The sequence below is a fragment of the Lygodium microphyllum genome, chromosome 6 (assembly GCF_053477565.2).
Source record: "Lygodium microphyllum isolate KBCC chromosome 6, Lygodium_microphyllum_v1.1.10, whole genome shotgun sequence".
In the NCBI taxonomy this organism is placed as follows: Eukaryota; Viridiplantae; Streptophyta; class Polypodiopsida; order Schizaeales; family Lygodiaceae; genus Lygodium; species Lygodium microphyllum.
Window position 1 is genome coordinate 19,929,362 of NC_141140.1, and position 15,771 is coordinate 19,945,132.

The following is a 15,771-nucleotide window of genomic DNA, read 5'->3' on the forward strand; positions in this document are numbered from 1 at the left end:
ATGTGCCTTTCTTGGCTGTCTTTTGATGCATTCTTGGACCTTACTAAGGGGGCATTGGGAATTTGTATGAAACTTTGTGTTTATGGTGCCTTTCTTGGCTGTCTTTTGATGCATTCTTGGACCTTACTAAGGGGGCATTGGGAATTTGTATGAAACTTTGTTGTTGGGGCAAGAAGTCCGACATATGGGTCAAGACAAAAGGAGATGGACAAGACGGGAAAATAAAAGAAAAAGGGCAAAGAAGGAAAGAGGAGGCTAGTGGAGGAGAGGAGAGAGAGAGTTGTGAAGGCATGTTCTCCCCAACTGCCAACTTCACTCAACAACAACAGCAACAACTGTAGAAGGTGGGATTTTCTTTCTCGGCTTTCTCATGATGCTCTCAGCCACGCCCCTTCTTCTTCTTCTTCTTCTTCTTCTTCTTCTTCTACGACCCCCTGTCATGGCCTCCAGCTCTTTTGGGCTCGCACCTGTCAGCTTTGCTTCCTCCTCACTACTCCCACCTGGTCTCCCCCCCTTCCCTTTTCCCCATCGGGATGCGCCCATTCCCCCTCTTTGCTTAACGGGGAAGAAGGGGCCTCCTCTCATCACTCCTAACCCCCCCTTCTTCATCATACACCTCAACTCGGCTCAGACCATGAAGTTGGACAAGAGATCTGAAGAAGAAGAAGAAAAGGAAAAACAGAAGCGGGTGCTTAAACACAGAGTTTCTGCTTGATCCAGGTGCTGTTAATTACTGCGTCTCTGTAATCTCTCGTCTTTTCATCCTTCCTGCTTTGCTTTAGTGGTGGAAATCTGGCTGTTGGCTTGTGCATGGATCGGCTTGCTCCTACATTGTGGCAGGGAAGCTATGGACGTAGGGAATTCAGCTAACACCACCATGTCTGATATGGCTATATGTCAGACACTGCTATTCCTATATAGCTATATAACAGTGCTGTGCCTATATGGCTTGTACACTTGTTGTATTCAACTAACACTATGTCTGATATGGCTTGTAGACTTGTGGCATTCAGCTAGCAACACTGCTATATGTGACAATCAGCTAACCACATTGCCATGCATAGGATCCTGCAATGCATATGCCGTGCTGTAACTTTCATGATGAGGGTAATGCATTCCTTTTTTCCATCCAGATTGGTAACACATGTATGCCTGGCCATGTCACTACAGAGTTGCACGAGAGGATGGGCTCTGTGTCCCAGGAGTTCTCCCAGAAGACAGTCATGTTCGGGCTCAAGCTCTGGGAGGTTCTCGGCATTGTCATAGGTGCATTTTTCATGGTGATCCTTTTCTTCCTGGCCTTATGGCTCAGTTCCAAGAAGAAAAAGCAGAAATACACATCCCACGTGCAGATCCCTCGGGTTGCCAAAGAGATTCCAGTAGACCTTTCCAGAAAGACAGTTCCATCAAAAGGATCTGGTTACCCACTGAACTCTGTACTAGAAGATAAAGCAGCCATACAGAAAGAAGTGGTAGTGATTGTCCAGGACGTTGCCACCGCCTTTGACAAAGCTGACAAGAGATACGAAGGACAGAGGAATGGTCGACTAAGACCAAAAGCAAAGAAAGATGAAGGAAATACTGAAATGGTTAATGGGGTAGATCAACCCTCTTTGGAAAATGGGGATATGGACGAGAACAAGAGAGGGCATCATCCTTCTATTGACAGAGGGTCAAGTGCAAGTGGTGGGGACTCACAACTTGCAAAGTCTCCAGGTGGAACATCTTCACCAACTACCGTGATCTCAGTCCCAGAGGTCTCTCATCTGGGTTGGGGCCACTGGTATACCCTTAGAGAGCTCGAAATTGCAACCAATTGTTTTTCTGACTCAAAGGTGCTTGGTGAGGGGGGTTATGGCATTGTCTACCTTGGAGAATTGCCAGATGGAACACGAATAGCAGTGAAGAATTTGTTGAACAACAGGTATGCAGTGCACAAAATATGGTCTAGTAGTACCATGCAGTTGCTGCTGATACTAAATGATCCTTCTATCATGATTTCAGAGGCCAGGCTGAAAAGGAGTTCAAGGTAGAGGTGGAGGCCATAGGTCGTGTACGGCACAAGAATCTTGTTCGCCTGATTGGGTACTGTATGGAGGGCTCACAAAGGTAAAACCACCCCACCCTCCACCCCCAAATATAACATGAAAATGGTAATGCACATATTGATTATGTGCACTTTTTATACTTCTTTTCCTTGAAATTTCAAGTAACTTTGGTTTATTTTTTGACCATTACATTTCTTCTCTTTTTGTAAGTGGAGGTATTTTTGTGTCTTCAGGATGCTTGTTTATGAGTACATTGATAATGGCAATTTGGCACAGTGGCTTCATGGTCCGCTGGGCAGAAATGCACCATTGTCTTGGGATACACGAATGAAAATAATTATCGGTACTGCAAAAGGGTAACTTTCTGTTGTTTCTTTCTGTTGCATGCAGTTCCCATCAAGCTTTATATACATTAAGGATGGTTATGCACTGATTGTATACTTTTGCAGAAGTTTTGGTAGCATCAGTTAACCTACAGTTCTAAATTTCAGCCAATAATCAGATCCGTGGGGTTGCTTGTCTTTGGTCATTTCACATAACTTTTGGTCTCTTATATTTACTGTATGTATGTAGTTATAACTTAATTTGTGGGTGCAAAATGATTTTGGTAAATTTAGTTTAGTAGATGCACAGACCAGCTAATCACGGACTGATCTATTTGATTTAACCATATGATATAGCAGGCTGCAGCATTGCAGCTCATAATCTCTACAAGCAGACACAAGCACTAAGGATAATATAGTTATAACAGATCCAATGGTCTCGTTCGATGATTGATACATCTTTTTGGCCTGTTTTCAATTCGTTGGCACAACTTCAACTTGGTGTTGACTGTCAAGGCCGTTCACCACCAACCACCGTTGGTAAACTTTGGGTCGCGATCTAAAACAGTTCAACAAACCACGCACTGCATAGATGCTCCCAAAAGACCACTTAAGCATCTCATATGTCTCCAGATAATGGCCTTAACAATTCCACGATGAGCATATCTGAGTCCAAATAAAACATGTAGAGTACAAAGTCACCAGATATTTGGAGTCATAGTTCATGGTCGGTTGAATTGTACTTATTATATTTTGGATATCTTACATGATATATGCCATCATACTTGGTAATATCATTCAGGCTTTAAACAATTTGGAAATTTGAGGGAAAAGGTTTGATTAAAAGAAAATGTCATGGTTTTTTTGTTGCATAACTTCATATATCCAATGACTCATTATTTGTAATTTGAAGACATGCTCTAATTTTTCTAAAGCAATTAAGGATGATCTTAGGTCCATGCATGGTTCAGGCTTGGACTTCAATAATACTCCATTCATACATTCATACTCATAAACATATGATGGGTATGGAAATATAGGAAGAAAACTATGGTCACCCACACTGTAGTACTCAGTTTCCATGAAGCAGTGAGGATGCATTAGCTGAAAAGTTTGCCTGGTGTGTTCTATTAAGGTTGGCATTTTGTGACGGTCTTAGTAGAAGAGTTTGATGAAGGCATGCAAGCTTACATTAAGAATGCTGATTTAGATGCCATTCTCCAGTTCCAAAAGGCATTCATTTTGGGACTTTGTGTATGCCTCGGACAATGGTAGCCCCTTGATGTCAGCAGGTTATTGAGAACTGTACACTTTGTGCAAAGCTGTGTAGATATACTGGGAGCTGCAGAGAGGTCTAATGAAATCTGACATAACTAACTCATTTAAGTGCAGGTCCTACTTGTCTTCCAAGTGGAAACTTACTTGGTAGCTTGGTCCCTTGGACCAACTCTTCGTTTTTTCCATAGTTTCCATGCAGCCAATGCATATGGGTATGGAAGAATGTTTGGAGTCAGCCCATACGTGGCCCTAGTTTTATGGGAAAAGACCAAAGGGAATAAAACATTATACACATTTTCAACCTTCGAACTTGGAACTTGGAACTACTATAATGTATCAACTTTGAATTCCTAAATTATCATACTTCAAAGCATCACAAGCATAGTGCCAAGTATGGAATGGTAAAAATTTTGCTCCAAATTTTTAATGGAGAAAAAAGGGCAAGTATCGAATGTGTAAAAATTGTCCACATCTAGAACAGCTTTTCCCAAGTGGGAAAATTTGGTATGCATTTGTGAGAATCCAACTATGGACCAAATTACTGTATGGTACTTGAGTCTTGAGGATGGGAGTTTGGGTGGAATTACATATTTTAGGGGTGGACTGGCACTAGAGTGGAGACCCTGGAAGGCATAAATGTCACCCTTTTCATGGTCTTCTTTGCTTATTAAGGCAAAACGAGTGCTGGGTTCTTGTACGCCTAGATTGAAGCTTCAAGTAGGAAGCTCCTCTAAGAGTTGTGTGGGTCCTATTGCATAGTCCCTCATAGACTACACTACTATGTAGACTCATAGTTTATGCAAAATGATATCTTGCATATCTATATGTATATGGGATGAAGTTTTGTGGGAATCTTTGGCAGCTCACTATGAAAGAAAGGTTTGCATGGCACATGGGTAGACTCACTCGCTAGCCCTCACAACTCGACACAAACACAAGAAGAAGAAGATGTGATAGCTGAATGCCACCAGGATAATCTCCACGCTGGCCCACCTCGATTTTGTGATTGAAAAACAAGAGCGGCTTGAAATAGCCCAAATCTCTCCAGATATCTTACAAAGTAGGCCAAACATTTAAAATAATTACAAAGTTGGCAGATCATTAGAAGCCACTTTTTGACCATTAAAATGACCATCTAGGGCCATTTTGAATGTGCAAAGCTGTATCCGTGGTCTAAGAACATTTTTGAGAAGGTTTAGACTCTCTCTATCAGCAAAAGTGTTTGTTTTATCGATAAAAAAATGCTGCCATGTCATAAGTGCACTCCACTAGAATTGCACATGTCCTCAGCTATGTCACACAACCAAAATCCATGAATGTGCAACCAACCTCTTTGAAGACTTCCAGAACGATCTAGCCCATGGAAATTGGTACTTGAACTTCTCACCATTGCCTTCTCTTTGGAAGTGTTCTCGTTCCTTAGTACTTGTCATAGCACTATAGATATCCACCATGACTAAAGTACCAACCATGGTGCCTAGTCACTCTGCGAGTAGGCTACTCATGTGCACAAAGCTCTTCGAGCTCCTCCATTTGCATCCGGTAGGATGTCTTGAAGGGAGGTTCTTCTCTTGGAAGTAATTTAATGGTGAAATCCTCGAATTGTGATGGGGGCAATTCTTGAGATAACTTGTCTAAAAAAAGAGAATCAAATGCTTGCAACAATGCCAAGCATGTCTTGTCCACATCTTGCTTTTGTGAAGAAGAAGAATCCTTCTCAAGCTCTTGCACATACACCATCATAGCATGGTTTCCCTTGCGAGCTATTTGCTTCACCTAGAGATGAGAAACCGCCACTTGCTAAGCTCGAGTTGCTAAGGTGCAAGAGTGCCGTGCAGGTCTTCACCACGCACCAAGTGCCATCCCAAATGAGGATAGAGTGGGAGTGATGATCCACACAGCCCACATGTTCATAGAAGCATGGATGCCCCAAAATCATGTCGACATTGAGAAGAGAAACCTCGAAATCTTCTATATGGATGGTTGCATCCTTTACTTGTTGCCTTAAGTGGTATTTATCAGCTTTGGTCTTCCTCTTAGGTCAAAAAGCCTACTCCACAAGTTGTGCCACACTAATGAGTATTGTTTGGATATGATATTCCTTGACAAACTTGTCTTGGATCAAATTTTTGGATACTCCACCACCATCTACCAAGTGAAGTGTTGGATGGCTCGCGACCATCGCTTGCATGACCACAAGATCATGCTGCCCCAAGGAAGAAGAGTCCACATCTCCCAAGGGTGCTATCTTTAGGGTAAAAGCCATGACAAACGAAGGTCTTGACGTCCACCTTCGAAGTTTTTTCATTTGAGTTAGGCTTCTTGGGGCAATTTTTGGTGATATGCCCTGTCTGCTTGCATGTGAAATAATTGTTCTCTTCCCTTAGTTTCTTTTGCTCCTCTCAAGTAGCTACCTTCTTAGAAGTATCTCGCTCACTATTCATGGACTTGCCCTTCTCTTTGGCTTTAGCAGTAATAGATTGGTTAGCTTGACTCGTCTTCTTGCACTTATCCCACTTCTCACAAGCAGTAGCCAACTCCATGATTGGCTCCAAAGAATCTAGTCATTGTATCTTCACATTAGTCAAAATGATGGTGTGCAACCTATACATAAACTTGGGAATGATTTCATCCTTAATAAGGGGAAAGGGATACATTAATAAGAGTTTGGTGAAGCAAGTTATTTGCCCTCCTCTTTGGCTTTAGTGGTAGTGGATTGATTAGCTTGACCTATCTTCTTGTACTTCTCTCACTTCTTATAGGTAGTAGCTGTTAGTAGTCATAAGTGTGTCTTGTATAGTTCTCTCCTGCCTGTGAGCCTCAGTCTGAGTTTGACGAGGACATTAGGAGCTCTAACATTGCCTTTCTTTGTTATTTTATATGCTTTAGGCACTTTAGATGGAGGGCACATTAGTGCATTTCTTTTTGGGCACTTTAGGCTATCTTGGGCACCCATATTTTGGAACTGGCCACTTTATTACCAATTGTGCCCCCAATTTGCCTATATATAGGCGGTTTGCCCTCTCATTCTCATCATCCATCATTGATCTTTGTGATCGGCCAGCCCTCATTCTCTCATCCCCCTAGTACTGTCTAGCACCCACACTAACATGTAGAGTTGCATGTTGGGCTGACTGTTGCAGCCTTGTATCCTTAAGCAATTGCAGTCAAATTTTGTTCCTTCTCTCACTTGTGTTCTTCTTTAGTCTCCTCCTCTCCATGTTCATTGCTTTGCTGTATTTCACACTGGACAGGCCTTTTTGACCCAAGCGACATAAGATTTAGTTTGGGCAGCCTCGGATCAGCCAGCCCTCATTCTCTCATCCCCCTACTATTGTCTGGCACCCACACTAACATGTAGAGTTGCGTGTTGGGCTGACTGTTGCAGCCTTGTATCCTTCAGCCATTGCAATCAGATTGTTCCTTCTCTCACTTGTGTTCTTCTTTAGTCTCCTCCTCTCCATGTTCATTGCTTTGCTATGTTTCACATTGGACAGGCCCTTTTGACCCAAGCGACATCAGATTTAGTTTGGGCAGTCTCTCTTTCAGGTCAGAAGCAGAGCAGATCTGCGTTTACTGCAGATAATCCACTTTTTGGCAGTGGTCCTTTATCAGCCCCTGGATTGGTTGTGCTTACAGGTTGAAGACTTGTTTTCATTTGCATTTATTGCTCCACCTCTTTGCTCAGCATCGAGTCGTCTCTCTCACCCTAGATACTCCCCAGCTACACTACTGTATATGTGTCCTTTGTTGACCAGCAGATTGACAGGCCCTGAATAGATGGAGAACATCCTAGTTACAGCATCTTCTTTTGTGTTTTTGCATGTACTTCTTGCAGGACAGATATGATCGACATGTATGCTTTGGGGGATTTGTGGTTCGGGATCGTGTAGACCAATCACCGTCCTATCACTCTCACTCTTCATATTCTTTAGGGGCTTTCAATTCTTGATTGGCATTGATGGCATCTGCGATGTAGGTGCCTGCCCTTCCCTCTCTACCTGCATCTGAGATGCAAGATGGGATGAACTATCCTCTATGGTCATGCAGAATCGAGTGCATTCTTGACACCTATGACATTTGGGATCTTGTTACTATCCCTATATATTGACCTATCGTGGATGTCTGTGATGGCGTGATTTTAGATTCGGTAGCTTTATGGGATCGATTGAATGCCAGAGTTCACGCTTTTCTCTTTTGGAGTTGTTCAAATTTTGTGCTCGTGCATATAAGACATATCCGCACTGCCGCAGAGGTTTGAAAGAGATTCGCATCTCTTTATCAGATCCAGACATTTGGGCATCGACTTTCTCTTGATTTGAAGCTATGACAACTTTTTGTTGCAGATTTCCCTACGATGAGGGATCACATCCATAGGATGGAGGAGATTCGGGATGAGCTTGCATCCCTTGGTACGGATATTTTTTCGGAGGATCTAGCGTGATCCTTCTCTCACATCTTCAATCACTGATATATGATGTATTCTACACCAATCTTCTCACTTCTCATAGTCGGGAGGCTATCACTTGGGAGGAGCTAGTCCCATTGGTGCTTGAGTAGGATACACGTCACATTGAGACAGATTCTGGCAAAGCCCATGCACATAGCCATGCTTTTGTAGCCTTCTTTACAAGTACAAGACTAGCCAAATAGAAGAAAGGAAAGGGAAAGAAGTTGGAGTTATCTTCAAACTTTGATTCATATTTTGTGGAGAAGCTGAGAGGATATCCCATGTGTTCTTATTGTGGGAAGACCTTGTACCCTGAGGAGAAGTGCTAGAGAAAATACCCTCGTCTTTGTCTAGGAGTGAAGGGTGGATCTACATCAGAGCCTTCGTCCACCTCTATTTCGTCATCGGTTGTTACTATGGAGTTCACGTTTCTACACATTAGGTAGAGGAGTCTTCTTTGACTATCTCACCTTTTAAGCAGCCTTTGCTCATTGATAGTGGTGCATCGAGTCATATGACTCCACAAGGTGATTTGTTGCAAGATATTTATCCGTCCGAGGATATCATCACTATTGGTGACATCTCTTTGGTGCCTATTAGTGGAATTGGCACCTTGACTCTATTGTCTGACCATTTATCAAGTTGGATCTCCATGCGTCTAAGGGTATCGTCATTGTTGGTGACATCTCTTTGGTGCCTATTAGTGGACTTGGCACCTTGACTCTATTGTCAGACCATCCATCGAGCTCTGTTTCAGAGACCCTATATGTTCTAGATTTGGGCTTCCATCTTCTCTCAATTTATGGCCTTACTAGACTTGTGACTCATGTTGTCTTCATTGAGCCGATTATTTTTATTGAGGATTCTTCTACAGGAGCTACTTTTGTGACAAGTTGGTAGGAGAGAGGGCCATATATGCTCCATTCCCCTTTCATTGTGCAGGGTCCACTAATGCAAATTTCCCATTTGTGCACCATTTATCCCATAGTTTCCATCCCCTACCCCACTATCTCCTCTGGTGGTTCCCTTGTATCTCCCATCCCTTTCAAAGGGGGATGATATCAGTGATGTGGTTGTGGATTTTGTAGCCCTTTGTGTTTCAATGAGGAATTCCTAGGATCTTGAGGAGTTTCTTTAGGGCTTCCGGTCTACCTTGACCCTTTCTTTCATGTGGTGACCTCTTTCCTTTGATATCGAGCCACCATTCCTTGCTGCTTGCCGCTTGGCCCTTGGTCCCTATTGTTTCTATGCAACTTATGGTGCCTTCGATAGTTCCGTGCTATCATCTCGCAATTGGGTTAGAGACTTGGCTCACCCATTTTTGACTGGAGTTTACAGGAGTGATCCATTTGAGGCCTCTCTGTTTCCTTTGGCTTTTGGTGGCCTTTCGTTTTATCAACTTTTTATCTAGAGAGGGGGTCTTGCTCCTTGGTTGGCATTCTTCATCGATGGATTTCATCAGCATTGGCACTCTTCCTACCACCCTTGGATTTGCATCTCCTTTGGTCTTCAACCACATCTAGGATCTAAGAGGGGTGGTTAGCAGTCGTATATGTATTCTATGGTCATCTCTTGCTCGTGAGCCTTAGTGTAAGTTAGACAAGGACATAATGAGTGTTGACATTGTCTTTGTCTATCACTTTATGTGCTTTAAGTGTTCACATCCTCTTGTTTGCCTAAAGGACTCCCATTCCTTTTGCTACTGCAATTTGTAGTTTGTCGGAGTGATGTGTTGAGGCCTTTGCCCAAGTACTCAATGCATGTGTTTTTAGGTACGATTCCATCATAGAGCTGCTCCATCCAAAAGACTCTGTTGAAATTGAAGAATCTTAAATACCTCCGTTCCCCACATTGAGGCGAGGGCACTATCGACCTCCTTCACCCAAGTGTAGACCCAACTTCTTGTCTCCCTTAGCCATTGAACTTTGGAATGGTATACCGCCAGTTTTTCCTTCTCGGTGAGAGAGATGTGAAGGCCCATTGAATGATTACGGAGAGATGTAGAAGATGGTTGGAAATGCTTGGGTTTGCTGGAGACACCTTGTGGAGAGGATTGAAAGTATCAAAAACATGAGTAGGAGCAGGTGAGTGCTTCTATCTAGCTTGTTCCTATCCTCTATGTGAACTTGGCGGTAGGGACACCCAAACTGTGCTAGCTCTCTCATTGCTAGCTAGAGGTGAGTTACAACGCAAGCCCATTGTAATAAACTCTCGTCCATTGATCTAGGACCACCAACTGCTTCAATCGCTCCAGCCTATGCTCCATACACTGCCCCATGTCGGTGACCTCCCAAAGTTGGGAGACTATCAAATGTGAGGAAGTCATTTAACTTTGGGGAATAGTGTGCTCTTGGCGAAGTGATACTGCCTCCGAGTATGTTGCCTCTGCTGTTGCTTGTGCTGCCTTCACTTGCGTCGTGAGATCTGTGTACAAAGCATCCATGGTTGGAAAATATAATTCATGTTGCCTCTGCTGCTGCTTGTGCTGCCTCCACTTGTGCCGCGAGATCTGTGTGCAAAGCATCCATACCAGGAAAAGAAGATCCATGTAACCTGCTGCAAAGCAGTAGTGGAGTTTGTTAAATTCTTCAATCCAATCTCTCCTTGCTTGTCATTGACAGTTGGCTTTAAAACCAACTGTGAGACTCTTGAGTTCTACTGCACAACTCAAGAGAACAAAAGAGAACCCTAGAAAGGTGGAAGAGATCCTCAAATCTTTATTACAGCAGGAAAATAGAGATTTGTACGATTATGGGCTTTGTGAGCCCAAGCTCTGTCCAGCACTTAGGTTCCACAAAGTTGCCTAGCTGTCCTATCCGAGACAGCTCTTCACTCCATTTCGATCTGCCTTGATCAGTCGTCACCTCAATCAAGCCATGAATACTCCGGCTCACCTTGATCTGGCATGAACTACAGCATGCTTATAGACTCACTGCTTCTCACAACTCAACACGAACAGGAGAAGAAGATGCGGTAGCTCTAGTTACTAGGGTGATCTCCGTGATGATTCACCATGATTTCCTAATTGAAAACCAAGAGTGGCTTTAAGTTGGCAAAAACTCTCTAATAACTTATAGGATAGGTCAAACTTTTAAATAATTACAAAGTCAGCCAAATCATTAAAAGCCACTTTTTGACCATTAAAATGACCATCTAGGACCATTTTAAATGTCCAGAACTTTGGTCAATTATGTACCCCATCTGACAAGGTTTAAACTCTTTCTATCACCGAATGTGTTTGTTGTGTCGTGGAAAAAGCTACCATGTCACCAGCGCATCACATGGAGACACCTATATGTCATGTACCAAGGTAGGTGATCCCATCAGGTCAAGTCTTCTGTGAATCTTTGGCAGATCACTGAGAAAGAAAGGTGTGCATGGTCTACAACCATCCCAATGGTTTGCCTGAGATGGGTTTTGTGAATCTTGAGGATTTTGTGAAGCTTTATTGCTAATGAGGTCTATCAGGACTAGTCGAAGGTAAGAGATGGGTTACAGAGAAAGCAAATAAAGTTTGGTTATGCAAGGGTAGTTGTGCTAAGTGGCAAGATAGATTGTTTCAAGTGTGAAGATCAATGATTTTTACCAAGGGGAAGCCCTTTGTTTAAAGTTTTTGATAGGTGGTGTCCTTACTGGTGATATGTTTGTGATACCACAAGATTGTTGGTGGCAGACGTGTTTTCTGTACCACATGTGATGAGCCTTCCCACCCTTTCATTTCATGCTGCAAGAATGGACTTATAACACATCAATATACCACTGATTGTGGCTGGGTTTTGGGAATTCAATTTGCAACTGGAACATCCCTACCTATTTCATTTAGGTGCTGGACTAGATTGTAACATGTTTGGAGAACAAGAAATGGTTTTATATTTGATTTTGCTTCAGGTAATCCTGATCAAAATGGTCCAAGTTTGGGGATGTTGTCAGTTGTGCAAATGGGTTCTATGGCATCTGCAGGTGTTGTCCTTCCAAATGTGTGTGCTCCATGGATGGACATCTTTTTTTACCCCCACTCTACTTGCAGTCCTACTTGATTTCTAGGTCAGATGCCTTTGTTGTTAAGGATCGGGCTTCTGCTAATGTCTTGGTTGTCAGGGATTAGGCGTCTGCTAAGTTTTTGGGTCGCAAATCAGGTTGTTTTTGTTAGCTGTGCACATGGTTTTTGTTTGCTGGCCAATTGGCCCCTGTATGTCTGATTGTTCTTCAACAACCAGAGAGAGAGAGAGAGAGAGAGAGAGAGAGAGAGAGAGAGAGAGAGATTTCACGTACTAGTACTTGTGCTGCAGGCTTGCCTATTTGCACGAAGGTTTAGAGCCTAAAGTTGTTCATCGTGATATTAAGTCCAGCAATATTTTGATAGACAGTCACTGGAACCCAAAAGTTTCAGACTTTGGACTTGCAAAACTTTTAGGAGCCGAAAACAGCCACGTCACCACAAGGGTAATGGGTACTTTTGGGTAAGTTGATTGAACCCTTAAAAGATTTAAGAATTGTTTGAGATGGTTAGTCTTTGGTTCTCAGGAATCATTATTTTGAACCCTTGATTCTTTCTGTGGTGATGCAGCTATGTTGCCCCAGAATATGCACTCACAGGGATGCTCACTGAGAAGAGTGATATATACAGCTATGGAGTGCTTGTCATGGAGCTAGTAACTGGAAGAGTTCCAGTTGATTATGGCAGGCCACCTGGAGAGGTGAAAACTGCAGCTGCATGAGAGTGTTCCTATGATTACTCAACTTAAAATTTCTGATAAATCCAGCTTCGCAGAAGATAAACAAGTAAAAGCAGCATGATGAAACCACAGCTTTACATTTCTAAAAGCTCCAGAGATAAATCCCCCCAGCTTCTCAGAAAATAAACAAAGTTAAATTGAGCTTCAAATCAACAAACCCACATGCCTGGCGACTTAATGTGGATGAACACTCGTGCACGAACACACAAGACGGGTGCTTGTTTGTATGTGCACCACTTTTGATTAGAGAACTTAGCAGAAAAGAACCAGACACTTATCTTTGCGAGTGGTATCTGAGAGTTTGCCTCTCGTGACATGTGCAGGTGAATTTAGTGGATTGGTTGAAAACTATGATAGGCAGCCGTCAATTTGATGAAGTAGCAGATCCAAAGATGGAGAGCAAGCCATCCCCACGAGCTCTGAAGCGGGCATTGCTTGTGGCATTGCGGTGCGTAGACCCTGATGCACAAAAGCGACCAAAGATGGGCAATGTAGTGCATATGCTCGAGACAGATGATGGCCCCTCACGTGAGGTAGGACACTCAATCATTTTAAGTACCTCTCACCTCTCTCTCAAGTATGTCATCTAAATCAAATGGGGTGTCAGTGGCATGTCACCTGACATACAGGATGAGGCTGAGCTGTAAACTTGATACATGCAAGATAAGGCTGAGCTGTACTCCTGTGAAATTCTTTCTTTGTTGTGGATGGGGCTCAGCTGTAATCTCTGTGAAAATCATTATTGCGTGGCATGTCACTTCTTGCAGAGAGGATGAGGTCGACCTTATACTTGCATTCATAAATTTTGTTGTTACTGCAGGAACGCAGGAATGCTGTTCGACCCAGAAACAGTTCCAATCAGGGCATTCCTTCGGACAGTTCATACACAGCAGCAGCTCGGAGAGGGAACGCATTATCACAAGCAGGTCACAATGGTAATGAGTGGGAGAGTGAGGATTCTCGGGCTGTAAACTCGAGAGCAAAGTGGAGATATGAGAGTTAGCAGTTGTTGATGAGTATGCTATCTGCTGTTAACCTCTTTGCAGGGTCTCTGTAAAAAATGGTCTCCTTTCAGGTACCTAGGCAGACAGGGTCTCCCCCATTATTTTAACGGAATCTGCTTTCTCCTTGCATCTTCTAAAGTATACCTTCTTTCTTTTGGCTCTTTCGGAAAGTCACAGAACCAGGAGTTAAAGCAGAGCCAAAGGAATCTTAGCATATGCCATAGGTGTAGTGGTAACCTGGAGATAGAGCTGATCGAAGAGGTGATATGTAACATATGAGCAGCTTCGAATTGCTTTTCTTTAGTCGAGATGAGGGTTACAATAGACCAGTAATGTCTCACATGTGTACTGTAAATGTTGCTCTATGAAGCAGCTATGGGACTTTGGAAGTACAGTTGTTAGAAGGGGCAAATTTCAGTAACTAGCACAAAATCTAATATAGCAAGTCATCTGCCCAATTTACATACTAATCAACACTGCAATTCTTAGTTGGGGCGCCACCACCATGGCCATCCTAAGAATACGGAGGCCAAAGTGCTTCTCCTTCTAAACATGAGCATCTCGATCACACAATTGTTTTGAATACAAATTGCTGAATATGCATGTAGTGGTGGTTGGGGGGACATGTTTTGATCTAAAGAGCAACATGGAATGCGCAATTGCGCTCAGCCTAGGATGCATGCATGCAAGATCTGAAATAAATTTTTTCCAAGCAGTAACTTGTGCATCAAAGAACACGAATTCAAATAGCAAAGCATATGAATGTGCGAACAAATGATGAAGTAAACATGGTGAACTCTTCCCTTCGTGCAATATCAGATATGAGGCCGGTTGTATGCCCAAACCCTTTCCAGAGTATAGGCATGTAATTTTTTGAAACTGGGTGCAGACATGGGCACAAAGCCTTTACACACCAAAATGACATACTTTGGCAAAAAGTAAAAAACAATATATTTATTAGTTTTTTTATTTGATTACAAATACTAAAAGTGGACTCTTGTTCGTTACTTCACGAACTAGGTAGGGGAGTCTCCTCATTCAAATGCGTTTGGGGAGTTCAACTATTTAGCAAGTAAACAAGAGGTCATGTCCTCTCCATTGTGTAAACAATTGTGGATGCCCAAACCTTGAAGGAGTGCTTAGGTTGGTTAACACTTGCAAAGTGGGTATCATTCGATTAGTGTGTAACTAGACTTGGATAGAGAGAGAATGTGTGTGTAAGTGTGCATTTGAAATTGGTTTTTCTTCTTCAAAATGTGATACATGACTTGATTAAGTACTAATTATAGTAATCATGCAAAACATATAAACTGAAATATTAATGCTATTGATTAACCTTGGGTAAGGGATACCCAATTCGTCTCAAAAACTCGTGTCCCTTATAAGACTTCTTACTTGTTTCCAAGTACTTCTTAATTGGTTCCAAAAATTGGTACCTTTGCGATATCTCTAGCTTTTATTGCAATTGGATAAAGTACAGTAAGATTGCATTGATATATTGCACTTTTTAATACCTCTTGTCATAAAAGACTACCAAGTTCTCAAGCTAATTTGCCTTTAGTTTGATAAGAATTTGGTCTTCAATTTTATTATTGGATAACAAATTGAGTCCCAAATTTAATGGTAATTGGTTGACTTATTGAATTCTTTTAAATCTTGAAATCTCTATTCAATTTCAAATGTTTGGTCTTTAAATTTTGAGCATACTTCTCAAGGTGGTTGGTGAACTCTAATTTTTGCAATAAATTAGTTTACAAAAAAATCTATAATTATATTCACTTGGGACCAAATTAGGCTTCTTTCAGGAAAGATGCGAATTGGTTGAGAGAATAGAGAGAAAGTTGAGAGTAAGTTTAGAATTTCATTGCCAAAAATTGACTGAAGTTCATTGTTGTCCTACTAAGAATATTTGATACTAGTAGTCTACTCCAC

General features: G+C 42.2%; 1 protein-coding gene across 1 annotated transcript; it reads left to right on the forward strand.

Moving 5' to 3' along the window:
- The first annotated feature begins 300 nt into the window (after window positions 1-300).
- LOC148034349 (putative serine/threonine-protein kinase At1g01540) lies at window positions 301-13,971 on the forward strand. Its single transcript, XM_087679299.1, has 8 exons — window positions 301-720; window positions 1,171-1,924; window positions 2,005-2,109; window positions 2,282-2,404; window positions 12,389-12,559; window positions 12,667-12,796; window positions 13,159-13,368; window positions 13,656-13,971. Exons 2-8 carry the CDS (start codon window positions 1,185-1,187, stop codon window positions 13,836-13,838), a joined length of 1,662 nt encoding a protein of 553 aa, XP_087535425.1. The 5' UTR covers window positions 301-720; window positions 1,171-1,184; the 3' UTR covers window positions 13,839-13,971.
- Window positions 13,972-15,771: the final 1,800 nt, after the last annotated feature.

Excerpts from the sequence above, each read along its gene's own strand:
- LOC148034349 (XM_087679299.1), top strand. The coding sequence starts at position 1,185 with ATGGGCTCTGTGTCCCAGGAGTTCTCCCAGAAGACAGTCATGTTCGGG. Across the intron at positions 12,560-12,666 it reads AGGGTAATGGGTACTTTTGG|CTATGTTGCCCCAGAATATG; the intron begins GTAAGTTGATTG and ends GTGGTGATGCAG. Across the intron at positions 12,797-13,158 it reads ATGGCAGGCCACCTGGAGAG|GTGAATTTAGTGGATTGGTT; the intron begins GTGAAAACTGCA and ends TGACATGTGCAG.